The sequence below is a fragment of the Perca flavescens genome, chromosome 2, assembly GCF_004354835.1.
Source record: "Perca flavescens isolate YP-PL-M2 chromosome 2, PFLA_1.0, whole genome shotgun sequence".
NCBI lineage: Eukaryota > Metazoa > Chordata > Actinopteri > Perciformes > Percidae > Perca > Perca flavescens.
In genome coordinates this window covers 1,602,456-1,615,533 of record NC_041332.1, presented here as the reverse complement: position 1 = coordinate 1,615,533, position 13,078 = coordinate 1,602,456, and the positions used below count along the sequence as shown (strand labels likewise).

Here is a 13,078-nt window from a genome sequence, read left to right as displayed (position 1 = left end):
GCGGCAGATGTCGCTGCGCCTGTAGTCGCAGCATTACGGTGTGGGAGCTGCGGCTCTATTACCGTACACGGTGACATGGCAGCGGGCATCAAACAGCAGCAGCGGCTCCACAGCTCCAGGTGAGTCGGTTCTCTGCTTATTATTTCTCTGAATAGCCCGCCAGCCTCTTGGTTAGCCTGTCGGTTAGCTCGCTGGTTGGGTCGAGTTGATTCGGTGTGACAGCGGTCTTAGATTCGGGTTCAACAGCGGGGTCTTTGTACCCGGAAGCGACGTGAGAAAAACGGGCACGTTCGAGGCGAACAGCCGACCCTGTCCAGGTGTTTGATCTGATCTGATCCGGGTTAGAGGAACACCAAACACATAAAACACGCTTTACACAAGGCTACAGTGTGTGTGTGTGTGTGTGTGTGTGTGTGTGTGTGTGTGTGTGTGTGTGTGTGTGTGTGTGTGTGTGTGTGTGTGTGTGTGTTACAGGAAGATGTGTTGCGTTAGTGCAGGGGCGGAGCCAGATGTTGTAAACATCTCCCGGGAGATTGGTGTCCCATTTACGGCAGCTATATAGGCCACGCGCCGTTTTAAAGTCATTTTTGATCATTAACGTGTAGGCTGCAGCTGTTACTCTCTGTAGGAACACATGACCGCTGCAGCTCTTTGACTGCAACTCCTGTCACTGTCTTCATCATTGTGACCCGCGAGCTCACTCCTGACGCCTAGAGAGAGGCAGACATGGGACGGTTGTAACATTTCTGAGTGTGTGTGTGTGTGTGTGTTTGTGTTTGTGTGTTGGAGCTTTTTATTTTAAGCCAATACCTTCCAAAATGTGTTACTAACTAGTTCCATGTGTCTGTTCTAGGCTGTGTGTGTGTCTGTTCTAGGCTGTGTGTGTGTCTGTTCTAGGCTGTGTGTGTCTGTTCTAGGCTGTGTGTGTGTGTGTGTGTGTGTGTGTGTGTGTGTCTGTTCTAGGCTGTGTGTGTGTGTGTCTGTTCTAGGCTGTGTGTGTGTGTGTCTGTGTCTGTTCTAGGCTGTGTGTGTGTGTGTGTGTGTCTGTTCTAGGCTGTGTGTGTGTCTGTTCTAGGCTGTGTGTGTGTGTGTGTGTGTGTGTCTGTTCTAGGCTGTGTGTGTGTGTGTCTGTTCTAGGCTGTGTGTGTGTCTGTTCTAGGCTGTGTGTGTCTGTTCTAGGCTGTGTGTGTGTCTGTTCTATGCTGTGTGTGTCTGTTCTAGGCTGTGTGTGACCATGTTGTCTTTGCAACCCAAACAGAAGATGCATGGTTTACTCTCAGACACACACACAGGATATTACACCTGTTTCAAGTCCTCTGGACCTGCAGGCTAACTGTTTGTCCTCTGTCACTAACTGACATGTTCCCAAACTCTCACTTGAAACACTCAAATTGATTTAGTTTGAGCCCCCCTAAAAAAGGGTCTCCCATGGTTCCAACTCAGTCCGGGTCGGTTGCACCAGTAGCCTACCTGACCCTAGGGGGAAATGTAACATCATGGAATTAGGATTAGGACAGAAACTTGCTATTGAAACTTTTTATTCTACACTAAAATGACTTTGTAACATGTTTGTATGTGTTGAGAGTACACCCCTCCGTCCGTTTTTTCTTTTCCAATACTGCATATTACAGAAAACACATCAATACAACCCAAATTTGGTTGCAAAGGTTGTAACATTTTCTAACCCTGACTATTATCGCCATGAACTATCTTAACTTACAGTTTAAAATGCAAAGATATCTCCTTAAAACGAACAAAAGAAAGAAATGCAAAAAAACTAAACAATGAAAAGGTTAATAACAGCGACAAAACGTTGGGAAAAAGTGACGTGGACACACAATAAACAATATTTAAGTTAGTTGAGTTTAACTACAAAGCAGGCAATGCTATCACAAAAATACATGAGATTAAAAATATACTTTCTTAACTCAAAATTAGTTTTTCTTTCTAAAGTTTGCAGCGTCTGTCACATGTTCTAACCCAGACTCTTATTACAAGTGTGTGTAAAGGTACTTTATTTACATTTACATACATGTAGCGAAATTCATTCTCTGCATTTAACCCCTCCCTCAAGGGAGCAGTGTGCAGCCAATGACAGCGCCCGGGGACCAACTCTGAGCCAGTGCCTTGATCAAGGGCACTGACTGGAGAACCGGAGCACCCGGAGGAAACCCACGCAAACATGGGGAGAACATGCAAACTCCACACAGAAAATCCACCTGGATTCGAACACAGAACCCTCTTGCTGTGAGGCCACAGTGCTGCCCTGTGAGACTGTGTGTGTGTGTGTGTGTGTGTGTGTGTGTGTGTGTGTGTGTGTCACTTTTTATTGGCAATACTCAACTCTAACGGGTACTGATACGACCGACAGCTCGCCGTGCCCTGACGCCTAATTGGTGGGGGGGATCGTACGAATCGGTAGGAAAGACGGGGCCGTGCTTTTATCGACGGGATATGATATTGATATTGATGTGCATCCCGGCGCTGTGGTTTCCATGTTTTTGTACAATAACTGAGAGATTTCTTTTTATTTTCCTCTCGTCTCCTTCTCCAGACGACGGAACTGAAACCCTCAGCGCTCCGTTCACCAACTGCATGCTGGGAACATCCCGGTGCAGGTTGCTGTCGGCTGCGTCACCGATGCCTCGATGCCGAGCGTTCCTCAGCCAGTACCTGCGATGGTCCAGCGCGGTGACCCGGGCGGTGACCCTGTGCGTGGTGACGTTCTGCGTGGTGCTGCCCCTGAGCTGCCACCGCATGCTCTACTCCTCCTTCTTCCTCCGCTCCGTCTACCTCGACTCCATGAGTGACCAGGCGCTGCAGGAGAGCCTGGAGCGCGGCCGCGGCGCGCTGCTCTTCTGGCAGGGCGCCTCCGCAGCTCCTCCTCCCTCCACGGCTTCCGGATACGGTGGCCCCGAGCTGCTGGTTACCGTGGTGACGGCCAGGCGGAGTGAGGGGCGGGACTTCCACTACCTGCTCCAGGTGACGCGGCAGCTGAGCGTCCTGCTGGGGGGCTGCGGGGCGCGGCCGTGCGCCGAGGTCTTGGTCTGCGACGTGGAAAGCGGGCACCTGGAGAACCAGGACGCCAAGCTGCTGGAGGCCCACTTCAGGTCTGGTCCTCGTGGTCTATTGTTCTCCAGATGGTCTGAACCTGTGGCTCCAGGGAAGGGCTGCACCATATGAGGAAAATATCAAATTGCGATTATTTTTGGAGGGAATGATCGTTTTTGCATCATTATTCTCATTTTCATTGAAAAATATAAAAAAAGAAAAATGATTATGGTGCGTCTCTGCAGCACCACAGTACTGTATTTTAGAACGCTTTGACACATATTTATACCAGAGCTGCCACCTCTTAGTCGATTAGTCGACTAATCGGTCGTTTTGGTCTTAGTCGACTAAGATTTCTTTAGTCCATTAGTCATTTTTTATGCTTATTCATGCTGAATTACTCATTTCCAAGAAACTTCTGAGCACATTTATGGTAAACACAAGATTTAAAGTGGTGCTTTTGCAGGATTAATTGTGGAGAAACTCAGTTTTACAGATGGTTAATTAACTACATTTATATTGTGCTTTTCTAGTCTTAACCACCTCTCAAAGAGCACAGCTCTGTCGATTAAATCAACTAATCGGTTAGTCGACTAAATCCTAGAAGTGTTAGTCTAAGACTAAGGAGTTCTTTAGTCGAGGACAGCCCTAATTTTGTCTTTAAGAAATATTGCGATAATGATATTGAGTCGATATATCTTGCACCCTTAGCTCTAACTGAAATGTTTCGCAGCCTAAATTAAGGCTTCCTTTCCTTTTTAAAACGTCTGTTTGTACTTTCCATGGTGCAGGGTGATCCGGCGATCCCCGGCGGAGCAGCAGAGGGACCGCCGCGAGCGAGCCAACACCTTCGAGAGGGAGAAGAGGGATTACGTCTTCTGTCTCCGAAAGGGCTGGGAGCTGGTTCAGCCCCGACACGTGATCGTCCTGGAGGACGACGCGCTGCCGAAGCCGGACTTCTTCTCCGTGGTGAAGGAGCTGCTGTCTCGCCGCTTCGCCCGCCACACGCTCTACGTCAAGCTGTATCACCCGGAGCGGCTGCAGCGCTACTGGAACCCCGAGCCGTACCGCATCCTGGAGTGGGTGGGCCTGGGGCTGGTCGGGGCCACGGCCCTCCTGCTCGCCGCGGCGCTCTGGAACCACTGCTCCTGCTCCTTCTCGCCGTCGGCCGGCCGCCTCCTCTTCTTCACGCTCTACGTCATGGCGGCCGCCGAGCTGCTGGGGCGCCACTACCTCCTGGAGGCGCGCCGGCTCTCCCCGCAGCTCTACGCCGTCTCCCCGGCGACGGAGTGCTGCACGCCGGCCATGCTGTTCCCCGGCAACGCCTCGCTGCGGGTGGCCGAGTACCTGGACGGCTCGTTCTGCGCCAAGGGCAACGCCAAGGACATGGTTCTGTACCGCATGGCGAGGACGATCGCCGGCGAGAGGGCGCACAGCGTGGAACCCAACCTCATCACGCACATCGGGGCCTTTTCCTCGGTCAGGGCCAATCCAGCCAGGCCCAAACTCCTCTGAGAGGGGGGGCAGAGCAACAAGGCTGCATTTAAAGGGTAACTGTCCACTTAGATTTCATTTAACAGCTCAGGAGTCTTTTCTCTTCATGCCACTTTCTACATCTCAGAGAGAAATGTTGGACTTTTTACTCCACTACATTCATCTGTTACAGCTTTAGTTACTAGTTACTTTAGTTACTCCTCTACATTCATCTGTTCCAGCTTTAGTTACTAGTTACTTTAGTTACTAGTTACTTTAGTTACTCCGCTACATTCATCTGTTCCAGCTTTAGTTACTAGTTACTTTAGTTACTCCGCTACATTCATCTGTTCCAGCTTTAGTTACTAGTTACTTTAGTTACTCCACTACATTCATCTGTTCCAGCTTTAGTTACTTTAGTTACTCCGCTACACTCATCTGTTACAGCTTTAGTTACTAGTTACTTTAGTTACTCCGCTACATTCATCTGTTCCAGCTTTAGTTACTAGTTACTTTAGTTACTCCACTACATTCATCTGTTCCAGCTTTAGTTACTTTAGTTACTCCGCTACACTCATCTGTTACAGCTTTAGTTACTAGTTACTTTAGTTACTCCGCTACATTCATCTGTTCCAGCTTTAGTTACTAGTTACTTTAGTTACTCTGCTACATTCATCTGTTCCAGCTTTAGTTACTAGTTACTTTAGTTACTCTGCTACATTCATCTGTTCCAGCTTTAGTTACTAGTTACTTTAGTTACTAGTTACTTTAGTTACTCCACTACATTCATCTGTTCCAGCTTTAGTTACTAGTTACTTTAGTTACTCCGCTACATTCATCTGTTCCAGCTTTAGTTACTAGTTACTTTAGTTACTCCACTACATTCATCTGTTCCAGCTTTAGTTACTAGTTACTTTAGTTACTCCACTACATTCATCTGTTCCAGCTTTAGTTACTCCGCTACATTCATCTGTTCCAGCTTTAGTTACTAGTTACTTTAGTTACTCCGCTACATTCATCTGTTCCAGCTTTAGTTACTAGTTACTTTAGTTACTAGTTACTTTAGTTACTAGTTCCTTCAACCAGTTTCTAGAAAAGCTCGTTGATATCCCAGTCTCTGATGATGTTTAACAGTAGCTGTTTCTCCTTCTTTTCAGGTCTGCAGCCCTGCAAACTGTCGGCCGGTTGGTTTGTGTCCAGTAACCATAGCAACGCTCCGAGCCGACCGTAAGCCGTAAACAGGCGAGAGGCCGTAAACTGTCACAAGCTGCAGTAAAACCCTGATTGAGACGCAGGTTCTGAATGTGTTGTATACACGTCCACAGAATGGCTCATAAACCCGAAAACGTCCGACATATCACACGTCTTAGCCCTCCTGTTGTCCTCCCGTCGACCGGGCAACTTTTAGTTTTTCTGGGTTCAAATTTTAACTATTTTTCAACGTTTTGGACGTCTTTTTTGACAATTTGGTTGCTTTTCCACCGAGCCACTCTTGTGTCACTTTTTCCCAACGTTCTTTTCTGCACCTTTTGATGTTTTTGTATGTTTTTCCCCCCGCGTTTTTGAAGCTTTTCCTGACATTTGTCACTTTTTTTCAACGTTCTTTTATAATAATAAAAAATTCTAAAAATAGAAACTTTTTGAAAATGGGTCAAATGTGACCCGAGGACAACAGCAGGGTTAATATAAAATGCTAAATTTAGAAAAAGGCCTTATACAGAATATCCAAAAGGATGTACTGTTTACATGACCTGTATCTAATTAGTGTGCATGTAGACGTACTCACTATGACGCAGGTTCACTAACAGACCTGACTGAACCTTTTAAGTCACCTCGAGATGCCAAAAAGTCTCCTCGCGTGGCGTTGGGACAGAACGTTCGACCAATCTTCTCACCAGCAAATCCCATAAACCCCTGTCTGTGTTTTCAGTCTGATCAGATGTCATCATATCATCAATGCTGGAAAACCACTTCAATCACTTTGGCTGACTTTCAGGTTTGCTGTTCAGAGGAAGGTTTAAATACTTGTCCACTGCCTGGGGTCACAACAGACAGTCATTCATGCATTATTGTTTGTATTTTTACTTGAAATGTTAAAAGAGAAAAGTTGGCTGTAAAGTTTCCTAAAATCTAAGAAAAATCTAACTACGTTTTAAGCTCAAAACGTTAGCTGGATGTTAGCTTGACGTTAGCCTGACGTTAGCAGAATCTGAAGAAGACTGAAAACGTGACTTACTAAAATGTCAGACGGTGATTTAACACTAACGTAGCATCTGACTGACCGCTCTGCATCACTGAATGTGCCTTTTAATCTTTTTGACGTTAAACGATATTTAAGTTTTACTCCGTGACAGAATATTACCCATGATTCAGCTCTGGAGGAACTGACTCTAAAGTGGATCAGTTGTAATGTTTCAGTGCATTATATTTGTACGTATTCATATAATGAATTAAAAACCCGCGAGAACCACAGGAAGTGGCTGCCAAAGTAAAACCAATACGCCTATGAGAGTTCAAAGTCAGGAGCATGAACCAGTTCCTGTCTTCAGCTCTGACCTGCCAAATTAAGAGTTTGATTCTCAAAAACAAATGGCAGCATTATTATAAATATGATATATTGTTTAAAACATAGTCGGCAGCATAAAATGTGACATCTTCAGTTGATCCGAAGATGTCGAAGTCTGAACAAAAATGACGAGTTTAAAGAACAAACCTTTACTTTTCATAGCTACATGTATGAATGCGTCACGAGAAGAGCTTTACTAAAATATATGAAGACATAAAGCAGACTGATTATTGTTGATGAAACAGATCCTGTAAACTATGATTCAGATTTAAGTTTGGCAGCTCGAAAAGGATCTGATTTCTGACTTCAGCACTAACTTTCAAACTGCACTTTATTATTAAAAATATACAGTAAAATCATGACAATAAAGTTATACTATTTAATAAAAGACAGAAACATATCGAGGTTTAAATATCAAAACAATCAGTGAACTGCAGTTTTATATTTTGATGAAAATATCAGATAACCTATCAAGTAGCTGAAGAATATAAACAGCTACAATTTACACATATTATGTAATTTGATAAGTTCCTAAAAGCTTTCTGAAGTTACAGTTTGACTGTGTGTTTAAACTGAGCAAGACATTTCACTTTAAGGTCTGATTTCAGAAGAAGAAACTTTATTATTTGTCACAGACAATCGTCCAGTAAAATGGAGTGACCTTAAATCTCTTAACGCTGGGTTTCCACAGGCAGCTGAAGTAACGGCAGAGCGGAGCATTTCAATTGGTTCCCTCTGAGGACGGCGGTATGACCGAAATCCGCTGACGGCGGCGAAAGTGCCGGATGTTCACCGCTCTCCCAAAGTCAACTCAGGGTCAACTTTCGCAGAGCGGTAGCCAATGAGAGAGCAGACTCGCCAACGTGCCTCCAATAGATTCTGCCGTGTAAACACACATGCTATACGTGTACATTAAAAGATATATAAGATATAGCTTCCTGTATGATACGTCTCTATATGACTACAGGGATGCTAACAGCTAGCTTGGCAAAAAGTGGGTACTCATGGTGAGTTTTTATATATTTGTTTTAGTAGTAGTAGCATTGTGGTAACGTTAGCATTGCAGCAATGACAACGGGAGCGTGCCTATGTTCCCGCAGCCCTATGGGTTAGGGTTAACCCTAACCCATACTCATTCATTCATTCAGTTACTATAAAGGGCTTCCAAAAAATCTAGTATGAGGATAGGGCTTAAATTGAAGGGAAATGTAGGAACACAAGACCTAATTTTGAAAATGTCCTAGAAATGTGGGAACATAGGGCTGTGGGAACATAGAGCTATGGGAACATAGTGCTGTGGGGACATAGGGCTGTGGGAACATAGAGCTGTGGGAACATAGGGCTATGGGAACATAGGGCTGTGGGAACATAGAGCTATGGGAACATAGGGCTGTGGGAATATAGGGCTATGGGAACATAGGGCTGTGGGAACATAGAGCTATGGGAACATAGGGCTGTGGGAACATAGGGCTATGGGAACATAGGGCTGTGGGAACATAGGGCTGTGGGAACATAGAGCTATGGGAACATAGAGCTGTGGGACCATAGTGCTATGGGAACATAGAGCTGTGGGAACAGGGCTGTGGGAACATAGAGCTATGGGAACATAGAGCTGTGGGACCATAGGGCTGTGGGAACATAGTGCTGTGGGAACATAGAGCTATGGGAACATAGAGCTGTGGGACCATAGGGCTGACCACACAACAACTAGCTTGTTGCTAGTAATATAACGTTATTACCAACTAAATGGCAAAGTGTGTGCCAGGAGCAGAACACTTCCAACAGCTGTGTTAGGCCAGATAGAAACTGATAGAAAACATCAACACCAACATGTCATTGTCTGCAAAACATGAACACCGTTAGCATCATGTTGTGGTGACACAACTGCGCTTCACGTCACAGATACGGCGGAGACGTGCCGGCGGAGACGTGCCGGTGGAAACCCAGCGTAACGTGGCTGCGGTTTGATTTTGTGTTTGATTTCTGCCTTAGAAATTTTTGGATTTTGTAATTGTATCATCAGATATTTTCTGTCTTTGATTCACTGCAACACAAATGTTTGAATGTTTTGTTTGCACATTAATAGCATTTAAGATTGATTTCGACTATATTGTTTAAATCTGGCATTTTCAAAATACAAGCCGTGTAATAATATGTGAAAATGCAAATTAAATGTTTTTACTCCCTCTTCCAGGATCACATTTTGATTTTGAGTTGAATTTCAATCTTGGCACGTGATTGTGTGAACACTGAGACTCACTTTTTTCACCGTTTTCTACATTTAAACACAATAAAACTCTGTGTTTGAAGTCACTTGGTTGTCGGGGAGTTTGTATTCCAGCAGTGGAAGAAATAATCCAGAGGTAACAAAGCAGTGTAGCGTTTGTGTTTGTGTCACACCGGATCTGTGTAATAACCATATTGTTGTAGCCAATTCAGACGTGTGTGTGAGATGTTTTAGATCTCGTCTGCTCGTTTTTAATCTTTCAAAGTCACTCTTTTTATAGGTATTTTATACATGCATTTAATAACAGCTGAGGTTGAAAAGCTGTGTGGCTTCCCAGATCCTAATTCCTCCTTCCCCTTCTCACCTGTGATTCCCTTTCTAACCTCTGATTAGCACACACACACACACACACACACACACACACACACACACACACACACACACACACACACACACACACGTGACGTAGCGAACCAACCAGTGCTGTAGTCTACGTGCACACTTTATGCCATGAAGTGTTACCAAAACGCCCAGCACCCTGTGGCAGGGGTGGCAAACTCAACTTAACTAAGAGACTGGAAATGAGAATCACATGTAGGGCCAGACGTGTAGAGTTTATGCTTTTGACATTTTTATCACTTTTTTTAAAACATGTTTTTGCAACGTTTTGGTGCTATTTTGTCACTCGTTTTGACTTTTCCTACATAAAGCCCTACAAAAGTCAGCATAAAGTTCCTTAGCCATCATGGAGTTTAGCAAAAACAATGATTGGGCTATATTTAATATTGTCTACAGCGACCTGTTTCTCAGCCTGAATATGAAAACTCTGCTTCTTCTGGGGGGGATTTCTGACTCTCAAAGTCGGCAAATCTGCCAGATCCTGCTTTGAGTGTCTCATAATTACAGTTTAAAAAAAAAAAGAAAACAGTAAAATCATAAAAGGTTACACAGAAACAGGAAGAGGAAATTGTCACACCACTACTGCGTATTAAAAGCCATTCTAAACAGGTAGGTTTTGAGTTTAGACCTAAAAAGAGCAACATCTGTAGTTGTGCGAATATCAGGGACTAACTTGTTCCAGAGTCTCGGGGCAGATCACCCCATCGTTTGTACCTAGACCTCGGGACTTCTAAAACCAGTTGGTTAGAAGACCGCAAAGACCGGCTGTGCTCACGCAGGGTTAATATCTCGGATAGGTATTCCGCGGCTAGGCCATTAAGGTCCTTAAAAACAAAAAATAAAATCTTAAAATCTATTCTAAAACGCACAGGGAGCCAATGTAGGGTGTAAAGAACGGGAGTGATGTGTGCACGTCTAGATGTATTTGTTAAAAAGCGAGCAGCAGCATTTTGCTCAAGTTGAAGACGTGAGATGGAGGTTTGATTCAAACAAACATAGAGAGCATCACAGTAATCCAACCTTGACCTAATAAAAGCATGGATCACTTTTTCTAGATCCTGCCTGTTAAGGAATGGCTTAACTTTAGCTAGTAGACGGAGCTGGAAAAAGCTCATTCTAACAACATTGCTGATTTGTTTGTCAAATTTCATGTTGCATTCAAAAGTAACCCCGACATTTCTGACAGCTGGCTTAAAATATGAAGCCAGTGCTCCCAAACTCAAGGATGGACCGTTTGTCGTGCCTGAAGTACTGAAGATGATACACTCCGTTTTATCTTCGTTCAAGTTTAGAAAGTTTTGTAATAGCCACAACTTAATATCATTGATACAACTAAGCAGGGAGTCTAATGCTTTCCTATTATAGCCCCTAACTGCAATATATATAAAGAAAACAGGATTGGGCCAAGAATTGAACCCTGGGGTACCCCACAAGAGAGAGGAGTGGTTGACGAGGAACAGTCACCAATCATAACAGAAAAGCTCCTTTTTACCCAAATAGGAGCTAAACCATTGAAGTGCCGAGCCTCGGATGCCTACGTACTGATCAAGGCGAGAGAGGAGGACTGCATGGTCTACCGTATCAAACGCCGCTGTGAGGTCCAATAGCACTAAAACAGTAAGATTTCCGGCATCTACAGACAATATCATTGTGCACTCTAAGCAGTGCTGACTCAGTGCTGTGACGTGATCTAAAACCAGATTGAAATTTTTCAAACACAGAGTTCAGTTGCAAAAAGGCTTGTAACTGTATAAAAACAACTTTTTCCAAAACCTTTGACAGAAAAGGCAGATGGGAGACTGGTCTAAAATTGGACAACACTGTAGGGTCAAGATTAGGCTTCTTAAGTAGGGGCCTGACCACAGCATGTTTAAAGACATAAGACAGAACCTAAACTAAGACAAGAATTAAAAAAAGTGAGTAGACTCGGCCCACTGGTGTCATTAAAAACCTCCTTCACTATCCTGGCGGGAACAATGTCTAACGGACAGTGGGTAGGTTTCATGTGTTCCACAATCTCAGAAAGCAATGTCAGAGAAACTGGCTGAAATTCCTCAAACACAGCAGAATGCATAGGAGCAGCAGGTACAAACACATTAAAACTAACACTGGACTTCCGGTTATGGCGCGGTGCTGAGCGGTGGTGTTTCTGAGCCCCTCCTGGGAATTTGCTGTGGACGGTCAGTTAAGCAGTCTTAATTAACTCGTACATTTGCCTTAAGTTTCATTAATACGGCGACTGCTCCGATGGCTCCAAAACCACCCAAGCAGACACAAAAACTTTTGAAGTTTGACTCCACGCTGAGCCCTTCGGAACAAGCTAACGAAGAAGCTAACAGTGCTAGCGAAGCACCCGCAGGGACTGGTGTTGCAACTGATTCCAACCAAATTCTGACTGCAATTCAGGCGTTGAAGGATGACTTCGCAGCGAGGCTTGATGGGCTTTGAAGCGCGGTGCAGGGGCTAAAGGCTGACGTGAAAGCGGTTATAGTCCGTGTAACGGAGGCCGAGGACAGAATTGGCGCCAACCAAGATGACATTGCGTCACTGCTAGCAGACAACAAGTCCATGAAAGCTACCATTAAGGAGTTAGCGTTCAAGGTTGACGACCTGGAAAACCGCAGTTACGATCTAACCTGCGCCTGGTAGGCATTCCCGAAGGCAAGGAAGGGGCTGATATGTGCATGTATCTTGAGGGATGGCTGCCGAAGGTGCTTGGTGCCGATACTTTTCCCAGTCCCTTGTTAATTGAGCCAGCCCATAGGCTCGGTAGGGCTAACGAAGCTAGCAGGGCTAACAGTGGTGGACCGCAGCAGTCAGCACGGCCCAAGGTGGTGATAATGAAGCTACTGAATTACGCGGACAAGACACGAATCATAAGAGCGGCTAGGCTGAAGGGACCCATACTACTGGACAACCAGAGAATAATGGTTTTTCCCGACGTATCCGCTGACCTTCTCAAACGCAGGAAAGCCTTCGACCCAGTGACAAAAGACTTGGCGGCCCTCTCCATTCCGACGCTGCGATATGGAGTTGCTCACCCGGCTACACTATTGATCACTTTCAAGGGGAAGCGCTTTTGACACGGTGAAGACTGCAGAGGATTTTGTGAAAGAAATCCGGAACCAGCAACATGGAGAATGCGGGTAAACGAAGCATATCATCACTACAGCACGCCCTTTGAAATACATTCCGGTTCTGTACTGTTTTAACTGACCCATTTAGGTTTCAATATGGCAGTACCTTGTTGGCCACATGACTGGCCCGACTAGCCCTGCTGATGCGATCTGAAATTAGTATCGCTTTACGCCTGTTTTTCTTCTATGATGTTACGTAATTATGGTTCAGGTTAAACTTTGTCT

At 44.9% G+C, this 13,078-nt stretch overlaps 1 protein-coding gene across 2 annotated transcripts; it reads left to right on the top strand.

Moving 5' to 3' along the window:
* Window positions 1-76: 76 nt before the first annotated feature.
* pgap4 (post-GPI attachment to proteins GalNAc transferase 4) lies at window positions 77-4,594 on the top strand. Of its 2 annotated transcripts, none has more exons than XM_028564224.1 (3): window positions 77-119; window positions 2,555-3,110; window positions 3,843-4,594. In XM_028564224.1, exons 2-3 carry the CDS (start codon window positions 2,596-2,598, stop codon window positions 4,564-4,566), a joined length of 1,239 nt encoding a protein of 412 aa, XP_028420025.1. In that variant the 5' UTR covers window positions 77-119; window positions 2,555-2,595; the 3' UTR covers window positions 4,567-4,594. The 2 variants fall into 2 exon arrangements, with proteins under 2 accessions (XP_028420025.1, XP_028420035.1); XM_028564234.1 differs by lacking the exon at window positions 77-119 and adding an exon at window positions 608-734.
* Window positions 4,595-13,078: the final 8,484 nt, after the last annotated feature.

Excerpts from the sequence above, each read along its gene's own strand:
- pgap4 (XM_028564224.1), top strand. The coding sequence starts at position 2,596 with ATGCTGGGAACATCCCGGTGCAGGTTGCTGTCGGCTGCGTCACCGATG. Across the intron at positions 3,111-3,842 it reads CTGCTGGAGGCCCACTTCAG|GGTGATCCGGCGATCCCCGG; the intron begins GTCTGGTCCTCG and ends TCCATGGTGCAG.